The following is a 15353-nucleotide window of genomic DNA, read 5'->3' as shown; positions in this document are numbered from 1 at the left end:
GGCCAATTAAAAACATTGAGTGGGGAAAAGATTCCCTATTTAACAAATGGTGCTGGGTGAACTGGCTGGCAACCTGTAGAAGACTGAAACTGGATCCACACCTCTCACCATTATAGACTCTCACTGGATTAAAGATTTAAACTTAAAACACAAAACTAAAAATACTAGAAGAAAGTGCAGGGAAAACACTGAAGAAATCAGCTTGGGAGAATATTTTATGAGGAGGACCCCCAAGGCAATAGAAGCAACACCAAAAATACCCTACTGGGACCTGATCAAACTAAAAAGCTTCTGCACAGCCAGGAACACCGTCAGTAAAGTAAGCGACAGCCATCAGAATGGGAGAAGATATTTGCAGGTGACATCTCTGACAAAGGTTTAATAACCTGAATCTACAAAGAACGCAAACATATTAGCAAGAAAAGAACAAGTGAGCCCACCAAAGAGTGGGCAAAGGATTTGAAGAGAAACTTCTCTGAAGGAGACAGGCACATGGCCTATAGACACATGAAAATATGCTCAATATCCTTAATCATCAGAGAAATGCAAATCAAAACTACTTTGCGATATCATCTAACTCCAGTAAGATTAGCCCACATTAGAAAATCCCAAAACCAAAGATATGGCGTGAATGTGGAGAAAAGGGAACACTTCTCACTCCTGGTGGGAATGCAAACTATAGGTTCCTTTTGGAAAGATGTTTGGAGATCACTTAGGGATCTAAAAACAGACCTGCCACTTGATCCTACAATTCCTCTACTAGGTATATATCCAGAAGACCAAAAATCACTTTAAAACAAAGATATTTATACTAGAATGTTTATTGCAGCTCCATTCATAATTGCTAAGTCATGGAAGAATCCCAAGTGCCCATTGACCCGTGAATTGATTAATAAATTTGTGGTATATGTACACTATGGAATATTATGCAGCCTTAAAAAAGATGGAGACTTTACCTCTTTCACGTTTACATGGATGGAGCTGGAACATATTCTTCTTAGCAAAGTATCTCAAAAATGGAAGAAAAAGTATCAACGTACTCAGCCTTACTATGAAACCAATTTATAGCTTTCATATGAAAGCTATAACCCAGTTATAGCCCAAGAAGAAGGGGAAAGGGGACAGGAAGGGGAGGGGAGAGGATGTGGAGGGAGGGTAATTGGTGGGACCACACATACAGTGCATTTTACAAGGGTACATGTGAAATTTACTAAGTGTATAATACAAATGTCGTAACACAATAACTAAGAAAATGCTGTGAAGGCTATGTTAACCAGTTGGATAAAAATATTTCAAATTGTATATAAAACCAGTATACTGTACCCCATGATTTCATCAATGTACACAGCTATTATTTAATTACAAAAACAAAAATTAAAAATTAAAAAAATAAAATTTTGGCTCAGAAAAAAAAATCTTAAAAAAAAATCAAGCAGAACAGAAAAGCTCAAGCCCAGATGATATCATTGCTGAAATCTGTCAAATATTTGAAGCATTCATACCAAAATTTTACAAATTCTTCTAAAAAATAGATGAGGGAATATTTCCCAACTTAATGAAGCCAGGACTGGCCTGACACCAAAACAAGATGAAAGCATAAAAAAAAAAAAAAAATGAAAAGAGAAACACAGGCCAATATTTCTTATGAATATGTACACCAAAATTTTCAGCAAAAGATTAGCAAGCTGAACACAGAAATATATGAAAAGATTTATATGCCATGACCCGGTGGAATTTACCTCAGGAATGCAAGATTGATTTAACATCAAGGAATTAATTAGTCGAATGCATTGTACCTCTCGTAACACATTATTATCTCAATAGATGCATAACCAAGAAACATCAAAATTCAAGACATTTTACATCATTAAAAAAACAGAAAAAATAGGACTAAAAAGGAACTTTCCAAGTTCTTCAATTTAAAAAATCGCATCTATTAAACAACAACAACAAAAAAATGACAAACATCATATTTGATGTGAAAGACTGAATGCATTCCTCCTATGATCAGGAACAAGATAAATATATTCACTATCAGTAATCCTACCCAACATTTTACTAGAGATTTTCTCTCAGAAAAAGTAGACAAGAAAAATAAATAAATGGGCTCTAGACTGAAAAGGGAGGATTAAAACTCTTTCTATTCACAAATGACATTTTCTTGTATATAGAAAATCCCAAGGAATTCACTTATTAGAATGAATAAATGAGCTCAGCATGGCTGCAGGATGCAAAACAAATATACAAAAACCAATTGCATTTTTATAAACCTGAAATTAATAATCCAAATAGGGATTTATGGAAAACATTACATTTATAATAACTTCAATAAAGAGAAATACTTAGCAATAATGTTAACTCATGTGCAAAATTTGTACTGTAAATACAAGACACCATGAAAGGAAAATTTAAAAGATTGAAATAAGTGGAAAGATATCAATATTTATTCTGGAATTTTCTCTAAATAGTCAACATAGAGTTATCATATGTAAGAACTGTCAATTCCACCCTAATATGTAAGCAAGGGAATTGAATACATATACATTCAAACTTATGCAGAAATTATGATGGCAGTTATTTAGAGTGCCCCAAAGAAGCAAAAGCCCAAGTGTCCATCATGGATGAATAGCTCAGCAAAATGTAGCATATCCATAGAATTGAATATTACTTGGCAATAAATATAAAATACTGATAAATGTTAAACACAGATGAACACAGAAAACATCATGTTGAGTGGAAGAGGTTAGACACAAAAAATGACATAGTGTATGATTCATTCATTCCTATAAAATGTTTAGATTAGGAGGATTTATGGAGACAGAAAGTAGATTAGTGGTGACGACTAGGGACAACCCTTATTTTATTGCTTGATTCCATAGATGCTAAGATGGTTTGATGAGTAATTTAGAATGTCTGATATAGAACGTCTGCATTCTATATCCTTTCCAGTTCTTTATTAGAGGAGGACCTTTGAACAAGTCACTCAGCTTCTCTGAACCTCACAGAACAGTATTCAATTATGTTATAAAGAAAGGAATTGGTGTCTAGGCATTATTTTTTTTTTTGAAGCGGGGAAAATTCAATTTTATAAATTTTTCCCCCAATTGCAGACCAGACCTCATAGAATTAAATGTACACTACGTGGAAGCATTGTGAGGATGCAAAAGGGGTAGTTATTGTTAATTGATGTTAAATAAATGAATAATAAATAAATGATTTTTTTTTAATCTAGGTGACAAAAATGCTTGTGTCAAAAAATTTTAAGTGAACATGCTCCCCCCACTCCAAATTTTGTGATTTTGTGTCATGACCCTGGTCTCGGTCACCGCAGGAAGGAACCAGGCGTGACATGGTTACAAGTACAAGCCTGTGGGAGGTGGGCTAACCTTAAGTGCAGGGTAGCCCAGAGCCCCCTCCACAATGGCTGTTTATTAAGGTTATACACAACAGGTGGGGAGAGTTAAGGACTGACATAGGAGGGCTGCATGGGTAAGGATTGCCACGTGCTCTTTCCTCACGCGTTCTTTCCCCACAACCCCCATGAAGAACTACTAAGCATCAATGTTTAACACAGGCTTACAGGTGAGTGACTGATCTTATCTCATTCCAGAACACTGAGTTACTTGGGGGATTGCCCCTGTGTCTCTAGGCTTGCCAGGAGGCTGTCCTGTTCTCAGCATTTCCTTTTCCTTTTTTTTTTAAATTTCTTATAGCATAAAAGTGTACATTAATGCAATCATGGAGTACAGTGTGCTGTTTTCATATACATTTTGAAATACTCTCATCAATACTCTCATTAACCTTTCCTTTCAATGTGTTAAGAATCAGTAACTGTCCTTTGCAAGCATGGTGTCCATTCCTCTACAGTTTTGTGATAAAATTTTTACATCTTATATAAAATATTTAAAAAGGAAGTGTCAGAATTTCTAGATTTATAGACGAAAACGTTCTTTAGCTTTTGTTTGTGTTTCACTTTTCCAGTGTGGACTTGGACTTTCTGCTCCTTTTACTACCCAAATAAAAAGAAGACTTAACAGTTGAGAAAGCTCACTAGCATTTTAAAAGCTGAACCTACACATGAAAGTTAATTTCTTTCTAAAATAAGCTTCTTCCTTTTTTCTCTTCCATTTGAGGAACAATGTTTGGCGGAGGAGGGAGGCAACTTACCCAGACTAAAGCTCAGAGATTCTGTCTTTAGAGGACCTTTAATTTGGGGGCAGACTAAGGAGCCTCAGCCTTCCTGAAGAATCACTCCTGAAACTCTTGGAGCCTATTTCCAGTGTTGTAAAGTCAAGTGACTTCATATATAAATCCGTTCACACTAGTAATATAATTTTCCCATGTAATAAAAGCCCACTAAGCCTGTTTCAAAATTTTAAATTCAATTAGTATTTGTTTTCAGGCATTTATTTTCAGTGAAGAGACAGGAAATGGTGGTTTATTTTTTCAAGAAAAAACACACTGTATGTTCCCACTGATACTGCCAATTCAAATATAAGATTATACAGTTTTTGCTTAAATGTCTTGATTTCGTATCTGTATCTAACTTGGCCCCTGCTGAAAATCCCACCTTCCACTCCAACAAAACCTCAAGTTTGCTTTCAACAAACAATACACAGACAATGGTTCCCAAATAATAATATGATCACTGAATAGAGTTTTAGGTTTTATCACTGGATTGAATGCTGGTGGAGTCAAATTATGATTTTTGAAATAACTTGGGAAAATTCTTCCCTGTGGGGCTATGCCAAAAACCCATTAAATAGTTGAAGTTGATTTGTAGCACTGTTTTCTTTCAATTGTAGGGATTCTTAAAACCAGTTTCGTAATTATGTAAATATGTACTTTGTTCCAAAGTTAAATTTATAAAACAAACTATTAAAACCAATTATATTCAGAGCATTCTAGCTACTGTTCTCTCCCTACTCCCACTCTTATGTAAATTTCAAACAAAAAATTACAGCTATGCTTCCATTATATAAATTCTTTCATACATATTAGCATTTTATAAGCCCTTTTCACCACCTGGAGATCACTATACAACGGCACCTAGAGATATTCCCCACGAACGCTACTCTCTTATTTGGACGCACTGTAATTTAGCTGAACATCCATCTACTAAGGGGCATTTTTACTGGTAACACGTTTTTTGTTGCACTTATAAATAACACCGCAATGAAAAGTCTTGTGTGTATCTCTTTTTGTACCGTTGTCAAGATGTCTTTGAGTAGATTCCTAATAGAGAAATTTCTGGGTCAAGTGGTACATGGATATTTAATTGATCTTTGTATTGTCAAGCTGCATTCTAACACTTGGCATGTCTGTAAGCATTGTAGGACAGTTCCTTTTTACCCACTGTCTTGTCAAAAAAAAAAAAAAGAATTCTGTTAAGCCTTTATTTATTGATTTATGCAGTTTTTGGCTGGGGCTGGGCTTGAACCCACCACCTCCAGCATATGGCATCAGTGCCCTACTCTTTTGAGCCACAGGTGCCACCCCTGTTAAGCCTTTTGGTTTTTGCTAATCTGATGGGGAGAAACTGCACTTCTCTTACTCGGAATGAATGAGGTTGAACAACTTCACCAATATTTAAGAGACACTTGTCCTACCTCTTCTGGAAATTGTGTGTTTACTTTTCTAGCATTTTTATTATATAATTTGGAGTATATTTCTTCTTTATTTTTAGAAGGTCTTCATATATTGATCCATTAAGTCTTTGAAGTGCAAGTAGCTAATAATTTTTCCAGTTTTTTATCTTTTTACTTTGCTTATAGTGTTTTTTATTTTGTCAGCCCCAAATTTTGTGTGTGTGTGTGTGTGTGTTCACAATGAAACTAATTTTTTTCCTGGGATTTACGTACATTTAGGAAAGTATTTCACCCACATAGAAGAAGTTTGGCATGTATTTTTTCCCTTATGACATGTATAGCTTTATTTTATGCATTTAAATATCAGATTCATTTTGAATTCAGCCTGTTGTACAAGTTCAAGTGATTCCTACATTTACCCAGCAGGAGCTAGTACAAGCTGATCCTGGAAACCCCTGCTGACAGAGCTTGCCATTGTCACGGACAGACTACTCTCTGGAGAGTCCCCGGTTGTGTCCCTGTGTTGTTTCATTTGATAAGTTCTTAGTTATGACAGCGTTATGGCTTATAAAGTCGGTAAAGTTCCTGATGCCTCAACTTTTCTTTGAACATTGATGTAATGTGTTATTATGCTTGGTGAATAGCACATTTTAACTTTGGAAGCAGAATGTATCACTGTTAAAAAAAACAAAACACAAGAAACCCAAATCTTGGCTATTTCTCTACTTGAGACTTCAAAATTTTAGTATAAAACGCAATCCTTCAACTGCATGACGGTGCTGCTACTTTGAAAAACAGTACAGAAGAGGGCAGATAGTCACGTAGGGAGACAATTATTATGTGCTAAATAGTCTTGATTTCAATTGACCATTGCTTTTAACTGTATATCCATTTTTTCTCACTACTCCCAAATGGACACACACGAAAATGTCATCTATAATAAAGACTCACCACTACTGGAAGCGTCATTCAGATTCAGCAGGCCCCCTCCCAGCCCTCTGTAGCTATGGTAACTGTAGGTCCCGTTTCCGTTGATGTACAGCACCTCCTGTGAGCCGGGCACAGCTGATGTTGAGTAAGTGGCCTGAGCCGCCTCCGGCTTACACTGTTTGTCAGCTGGAGCAGACTCGTCCTGCAATGACAGATAGCGTTCCATTATTTACCAAAATCACGGAACTATGTCACCTTGAACGGGACTCTCTTACAGTAATCTATATCTACATCTTCATCGAAAAAGAAAAATACATACGGTGAACATTAAGTAAGCACACACACATTTTCAGTATTTCGTAAAAAACTAAAATAAGGAAAACAAAAAAACAATGTGCGCGGATGGAAGGTGGAGCAATTGACAATTTTCAAGTGGATTTACAATTACACGAAGGGAAATATGTACAATAACTAGGAGGTGGAAGCAACCTGCATGTATATTACAGGTAACTGGATAAAGAAAATAGACTATAGACACACAAGAGAATATGAGTCAGGCTCTAAAAAGGAAGGAAGCCTGTCACCTACCACGACATCAATGAAACTTAAGGACACTGTGCTGAATGAAATAAGACAGTAACCAAAAAGCAAATATTTCATGATTCTATTTATAAAATATCTGAAGCAGTGAAACTTAAGTGAGATGGTGGTTTCCAGGGTCTGGGGGAGGGCTGGGCGGGGACCCCTTCTGTGGATATAGAGTTTCAGTCATGGTGGGTTGTGGGGGGTGATCCTGGGAATCTGTAGCACAACAATGTGCAAGCCATTGACAGTATTCCACTTTACAGTTGGGAATTGTTGGAAAGGGAAATCTTGTGTTTAATTTGCTTTTTAAAAAAAAAAAACTAGTTAGGCTTAAAAAAATTACATGAAGAGAAATTATGATGAAGGCAAAGAAATATGTATAAAATTTGAGGTTCTTAGGCTCCGTGCCTGTAGCACAGTGGTTATGGCTCCAGCCACATACACTGAGGCTGGCAGGTTTGAGCCTGGCCCCTGGCCAGCTAAACAACAGTGACAACTGCAACAAAAAATAGCTGGGCATTGTGGTAGGACTTGGGAGGTTGAGGCAAGAGAATTGCTTGAGCCCAGGAGTTTCAGGTTACTGTGAGCTGTGACGCCACAGCACTCTACCAAGGGCAACATAGTGAGACTGTGTCACAAAATAAAAAATTTCTTTGAGGTTCTTAATCTTTTTTGCAACTTTCTCTTTCTCTTCTCCCCATACCTCCCTCCTCCACCTCCCCATCCCTTTCTTTCTCTGACATCATGGTTATAGCAAAATTTGCTGGGTGATGACTGAGCTGACTCCATTATATGCATTGTAACAGGTCTGACAAGGGTACAAATGGAGCCAGGCCTTTCAGTATTTTGTTTGTTTTGCTTTGTTCATTTTTAAGTTGCACTAGTAGCCATAAAATTTGCTTTGAACTTTCCAATTATGTCACATTGTAAAGAAATACAATTTTTAATTCATAATACGTTGTATGTATTTCCCACAGTAAAAACGAACGAATGAATTTCCTTTCTGCTGTGAGTTTATGAAGCCTAAAGTATACACTACACATATGGCTTTCCTTGCCTGCTGCATTCTTCATCTTCTTTCTTTTTTTTTTTTTTTTTTCGCAAAAGAAAAAATGATAATATTTTGAACAGACAGCCACAAAATATTAGTTCATGTTATCAGTTCATTCAGTACCATGTAAATGTAAATAATTCCAGTCCACTAGATCTTAAAGTAGCCAAGTTCTAAAGCCACATGCTTAACTAAAGGATTCTGGAATCCTGGCTCCAGGCACTGGTATGACCTGAACAAGATGTCTGTTACTTGAAGCGTCAATAGTTTGAAGCAGCTGGCACACTCCTTTTCCATCAGGCTCTGAGATTGTTCTTTGCTAAAGACACAAAAGAGTTTTAAGCATGGAACCGGAATGATGACATTTGGGTTTTGAAAGGACCACTCTTTTTGCAATGTAAAGAAAAGTTTTTAAGGAGGCAAAAAATAGATAAGAGGGCCTCTTGATGAATAAGACAGAGTGAAAGAAGAACACAAAATTCATCCTTTAAAATAAAAAACACAGGCCAGGCACAGTAGCTCATGCCTATAATCCTAGCACTCTGGGAGGTCAAGGCTGGAGGATCACTTGAACTCAAGAGTTCAAGATCAGCCTGAGCAAGAGTGAGACCCTGTCTCTAAAACCTAGGTGGCCATCATGGCAGGCACCTGTAATCCCAGCTACCTGGGAGGCTGAGGCAAGAGGATTACCTAAGCCTGAGAGTTTGAGGTTGCTGTGCACTATGATGATTCCATGGCACTCTACTGAGAGTAACAAAGTGAGACTCTGTCTCAAAAAAAAAAAAAAAAAAAAATGGCTTTTGTATAGTGGTACCCAAACAGAGAAACAAATAGTTCTGATGGGACTCAAGGTGGCAGAAGGAAATAGCTCCTATACCTGGCTCTTGTTTTCCCAGAAACAAGACTGAATGGAAGCTAAAAAGTACTGAGAAGTTTTTCTAATGCTCTGAAAAGACTGAGGTAGAGGGCAATCTATTCTGAGAAAGACTAAAACAAACCCTGCATGGAAGCAGCCCATGGGTAGCACCCACCACACCCAGAGACGTAGGAGAGGGCACTGTCTCCCAGGGCACTTTGCTAACATGGCGGGGTGCAGAGAATTCCACAGAAGTAGAATCTGCCTCCAGCAATGCAGCAGGCCTGGATATTGGACACATAGCAGACTCTCAGAAGAAAGAAAAAGCAAAGTGCATGTTCAGTAGCAGGCACCGTGCTTAGTGCTGGCTAAGCTAACTCTCTCCCTGCAACACCTGCATGATTAACATTGAGGAAAGTGGACAGGAAGCAATATTTAGTGTTCAAGTTGTAGATGGAAACAAGGAAGACACATGGGACCCAGTGGAAGTGTGAATCAAGGAAAATTCACCTGCACTATATCTGATCAAATAGAAGGCCTATGCAGAGTTCAAGTAAACTGAAGACAGTAGAACCTCTGTAAGTTGAGAACTGTAACAAACTGGTCATCATATGGAAGTGGTCAACATAAGGAACTAGGGCTACTGAAGTGGTGCCTGTCCAGTCTATGAAAATTAGGCCAATTTAAGGAGGTGGTCAGTGTAGGGAGGTGGTCAACTATGGAGGTTCGACTATACTTTTATTTCAGAACAGGAATAACATGATTCTCTTCTTAAAGAATGATGTTTCTCCTTTGACCTTGTTATCCTCTTGTGTTAGTTTTCCACACATACCCCTTCTTCTATCTGCCTTTTCGTCTATATAGAGAATAGAATAATGGTCATCGAATGTTCATTTTGGCATTTGGAATGACTAGTCTGTTTCTATGTTGGTTAAGGATTTTTAATGAGTGGGTAACATTTTAATAAACACATGGGGGCCACTTCAAAGAAAAAAAATACCACCTTTTAAACATCTTTAAATGAAAAAATGTACTTGCTGAAAGGAAAGTCTCCTGGTATTTTTAAAACAACTCAAAATAAATTCACCCCTGCAATAAGCATTTGGTGATAATGAAGACACAATCACTGAGCAAGTTGAGTATGAAGAACAGCACATTTGTTGAGTTAATAACTTTTTGAAACCTGTGTGAGGTCCTCCTAGTAAGCAAAATTTCACTGAGTTTATTTCTGGTTTCAGATTCTTCGAAATGTCATTTTAGCCGTGCTGTTCATCATCTCCATCTTGGAGTTCTGCATAGCCTGTGCCACTGCCCATTTTGTCAGGCAATCTATCTGCAACATCAGTAGGGTGAGTTGGGTCTCCTCTGTAAAATAATCTGAATACACGCAAGAGAATACAGACTCGTGTCTGCTAAATCCCACTATGAACTTACCAAATTGTTCTTTGTCCTTGACTGTGCTGGGACCAGGGAAAACTCAGTAGCCTCACAGTAACAGTATTTCTTGTTTCTATTCATTCTTTCCAGTCTGTTCCAGTTGTTCCAACTGTGTATGCAAACAACCCCTTGCCACCAGAGTTGTCTTCTCCTCCTCCCAGAAATGAAGGCTACCTATATCCTGAGGTATTAAAAGAAAAAGAGGCATCAGTCTATTCTCATGCAGTAAAACCACCCTCAGAAACTTCTTAAGAGAATGTCTTTTATGGTCCATGATGATTTCTAATCTTTAAAGATTGTGTCTGAGATTTGTTCTTAGGTTGGTCCCTGATGATAATTCCATCTCCCTGTCACAGTCTCTATGTGCCATGACAGCACACTGGCAAAAGTGTCAGACTAGATGACTGAAAAATGACTCTACAACTCTCTTAAAGTTAGAAAATTTCCTGTTCATGTTACCTTTTCCTCAATAAAATGTCACTAGAAATATAAGCTGTCTTTAGTATTTTTTAAATTCATTTTGGTTTTGTATAGGTTGTAGAGCAAAACTTTGTAGATATTCAAGAGGCATGATGTTTGATGATATAAATATAGAGTATTTTCAGGTATATTAAACTCATTTGCAATGGGGCAATAGCAGGGCAAGGATGGTGCATTGAGGGGGTTTGATTTGAGCTTTCCTTTTTGGCGTGTTTAAAAGCCAGTGAGAACAACCCAAGTAAGAGAGAAGGGATGAATGACAGTGTAAGTTTCAAGAGATCAAAAGAAAGAGGAAAGAAATGGGTTTAAGTCATGAAGAAGGGCAGTTTCTCTATCTAACAGAAAGAAAGATTTGATTGTTGCCAATATCCATAGGTTTGCAGTAATGGTAGTGAGCACATAAGAAGGTTCCAATATGATGGCTCTTGTCATCCCTGTCAAAGCAGCAGTGAGGTCATGTCCATGATGGGCCACATGGGTAGTTACACCATTTAACACAATGAGAAATGTGGGAAAAGTCATGGAAATTAAGAAATAACCTGATCGGAGAAACAGAGGAAGGCTGTCAAGCTGTACTGAGAGCACTTTGAAGGGGTGATAGCATATTTATCATATGAACAAATTGTTCCAGCAGAGCTTGGATGCTCACATATGGACCCAGATTGAGTATCTATTTGATTACACTGCCCCTAGTGTGTTTGGTTTAAGTGTTTGATGCCCCTAACACCCACACTGTTCAAGGGTCAAATGTCTACTTTCAAATCTTGCTTCCTGGAAGTTACTGTTACCTTTTAATGGTACCTGGGAACCCCTAACTATTTAGAGCAGCCAGTCTTAACCTGTGGGTCACGATCCCTTTTTAACAATGAAAATACATTGGAGCATTAGGAAGGTTGAGAACCATTGATCTAGAGTATCAATTGCTTCTCTCCCTAACTTCTCTTTTAACTGGATGGTCAAATGATGCTAATAGAGTTCAGTTTCAACCACCTAAAATTTTTATTTGAGGTTCTTAAGAGCATGAAAAATACCTTAGCGATTTAAATAATACTGCAAGCATAAAGTGCTTATGTAAAGGATTCATTTAAATCAATGCTAAATTGCTTTTATTCAACTAGGAATGCTATTCATTCATTCATCCAATAAATATTTATTGAGTACCTACTTTGTACAGGGCAGTGGTCTGTGTACTTGAGAAAAATAGTCAAAAATTCTGTTTCTTGGAAGCTGATATGATCAATGCATTAGACTTCCTATGAAAAAAATAAAAACAAAGAAATTTGATTTTAAAGTTTAAGTCTTCTAAGTTTTATGAAAATATACCTATATTCTGAGATCCAAGAAGGTGACTGGGATAGAAATATATTCTAGCATGCAGGTCACAAGCCTACTAGTAATGTGTTACTATTTAAAGTCCTTATGATATTTTCATTCTGTAATTCTAAAAGAGTGTTCATTTACTCATTGATTTATTTTTTAAAAAATAAGTATTATACTACTAATTTGTGGCCAAACACTATGCTAAGTTAACTATTGCATGTTATTGCATAACATTTAGGCTTTACATATTTTTTTTTCATTTGGGGCAGTATCAGATGGGATGGAGTACTTGAAAGAGTTCATGGCACATAGTAGATACTCAATAAATATTTGTTGAATGAAAAATAAAAATAAAATGGGGCGGCAGCACCTGTGGCTCAAAAGGGTAGGGCGCCAGCCCCATATGCCAGAGGTGGTGGGTTCAAACCCAGCCCTGGCCAAAAACTGCAAAAAATAAAAAATAAAATGGGATAAAGTTGGAACTATCTCAATACCAGTGCTCAGATGCTTTTTTCTTACACAAGTAAGTAATGCTGGATTCGAGTACAAAGACTTTGCCTGAGAAATATGACCTAAGTTACACATATACACACATGCGTGCACACCCAACTGCATCCTTTACTCTGTGTCTTCCCTCCTCAGAAGGACAAAAGTGATTATTAGATCTTTAGGGTGTCTTCTAATTCTGAAATCTAAAGTTTTAGAGAAGATAAATAACTCATCATGGAATGCATGGGTTCAAGAGTTAGTTATGACCATGGAATACAATGCAGCCTTAAAAAAAGATGGAAACTTTACCTCTTTTATGTTTACATGGAGGGACCTAGAACATATTCTCCTGAGTAAAGTACCTCAAGAATGGAAGGAAAAGTATTCAATGTACTCAGTACTTCTATGAAACCAACTTATATTTACTCACACTTTCTTATGAAAGAAGAACACAACTATAGCCCAGGATGAAGGAGAGAAGTGGAGTGGGAAGGGAGGGTGGGGGGGGTTTGATAAGAGGGGGGTAAATGGCGGGATCACAACTATGGAGCACATTGCAAGAGTACAAGTCAAATCTGTCAAGTGTGGAACATAAATGTCTTAACACAATCAAGTAAATGAGGTGAAAGCTATGTTGATTGGTTTGATGTAAGCACATCAGATTGTACAAAAAAAAAACACACTGTACCCCACATATGCATAAATGTAATGTGTATATGACTTAATTAAAAAAAGTTATTTATTTTTCCAGAATCCATAAATATATCCTAGGTATGTATGTACTGTGTATGCATATATGTATGTATATGTGTGTGTGTGTAATCATATATAGTTGATCCATACCTGACCAAACATATTTCTGAAAGCTCTCTTTCCCACAGCATGATTGGATTTGTTCTAGTCCTTTAATAATCAATCAATCAATCACAATTTTCACCTTTTCTCATGCAGTAGATGCTGGCCAAATTGAGTTTTAATGACCAGGTTTAGCAACAGTCCTCAAACTTTTTGGCACCAGGGACCTGTTTCATGGAAGACATTTTTTCCAAGGACCAAGGGAGGGGGGCCTGGTTTCAAGATGATTGCATTTTATTTTGCACTTTATTTCTATTACCATAATATATGATGCACTGTAATGCAGAATCAGTGGGAGCTCTGAGCTTATTTTCTGGAAACTAGATGGTCCCTTCTGCAGTGCTGGGAGACAGTGACAGATGAAGTTTCACTCACTTACCTTGCCACTGACCTCCTGCTAGGCAGCCTATTCCTAACAAGCTACAGACTGGTCCACGGCCTGGTGGTTGGGGACTGCAAGGGTATAAGGTGCAGAGCATCCCTAGGCATCTATTTACATGTGTGACCAAGGAAAAAGTCCTATGGAAATTTTGAGTTCAGGTATCTGAAGCTCCAGCTTTAAGTACCAGGAAATGGAGTCCAGTGACCAGAACAGGTCTGATTCCTGTGGAGAAAGGGATGTGCTCTCATGAGGAAGACTGAAGACAGCACAACACTGCTTGAACAGCTCCAAGGCTCTGGAGCATGGGGGCCCTGGGAGGGAGCACCTGGGCAAAGCAGCCTTCTTCTGGAGAAGGTGCAGCACAGCCTGAGAAGCCTAAGAAGCAGATGCAAAGTGGTGGCTCTTCACACACTGCAAAAGCTCAGCAGAGACTTGCTGGAGAACACATGTGGAAAACTCTGAGGCCTCCCATAAATACTTTGGGGCAGGGAGGGTTGCAGGGAACTGATGTCATTCTTTTGCAAATATGTATGCAAATGAGGCAAATTTGGCCATGCAGCCAAATGGAAAAGACTTCTGTATCAGCGAGTTGGAAAAACTGACTGATTTTTGCCTTTCCCCTTTCTTTTTCCATTTAAGACAAAGTCTTCCTCTCTCCAGACTATTCTCTGTAAGACATTTTTTAATGTTTAACCTTTGATTTTTCTCTCCTGACTCCCTTCATCCCCATTCTTCAGTAACTTGGCTTCATTCTTAAAAACAAATAGCTGTCTATTCAATTCTACCAGCTCAGCAGAGTTCAACAGCTGTCACTCAATTTCTTTCTCGGCACATGTTCCCAGGGGTAGCTACCCAATTCAAGTCTCATTCACAACTGGACTTTGTATTTCACAACCCCTCCCACTCACCCAAGTATTTAGTAACACTTTGGAATATGGTACGGACGTTTAGACCAAATTTCACTTCAACCAATGCTTCAGTTTAAGACCCAAATTGTACAGATGAGAAATGAAGTCAAAGAGTAATATGGTGGATTAAACACAGCCATAACTGGAGCTGGGACCCAACCCAAGACCTTGTGATTTCTTTAACAATATTCTTTATGGGCTTGGTGCCCATAGCTCAGTGAGTAGGGTGCTGGTCACATATGCTGAGGCTAGCAGGTTCGAACCCAGCCCAGGACTGCTAAACAATGACAACTGCAACAACAACAACAACAACAACAAATAGCCAGGCATTATGGCATGCACCTGTAGTCCCAGCTACTCGGGAGGCTGAGGCAAGAGAATCACTTAAGCCCAAGAGTCTGAGGTTGCTATGAGCTGTGATGCCATGGCACTCTACTGAAGGTGACATAGTTTAAATATCATAAGCAATGTG

General features: G+C 37.9%; 1 protein-coding gene across 13 annotated transcripts in view; it reads right to left on the bottom strand.

Moving 5' to 3' along the window:
• The window catches only part of NOL4 (nucleolar protein 4), a 356755-nt gene that overhangs the window by 28598 nt on the left and 312804 nt on the right, over positions 1–15353 (bottom strand). For 12 of the 13 annotated variants that reach the window (XM_023510255.1, XM_023510256.1, XM_003784753.2 and 9 more), the window contains one exon: positions 6540–6720. The exons of the other annotated variant lie outside the window; for it this stretch is intronic. In XM_023510255.1, coding sequence (XP_023366023.1) covers positions 6540–6720 — 181 coding nt within the window. The remainder of the gene's footprint in view (positions 1–6539; positions 6721–15353) is intronic. 13 annotated transcript variants of the gene reach the window in all.

This window comes from Otolemur garnettii, unplaced genomic scaffold (genome assembly GCF_000181295.1).
Source record: "Otolemur garnettii isolate 467f Iridium unplaced genomic scaffold, OtoGar3 scaffold00012, whole genome shotgun sequence".
NCBI lineage: Eukaryota > Metazoa > Chordata > Mammalia > Primates > Galagidae > Otolemur > Otolemur garnettii.
The sequence above is the reverse complement of the archived record's forward strand: the minus strand, read 5'-3'. Positions and strand labels throughout refer to the sequence as shown.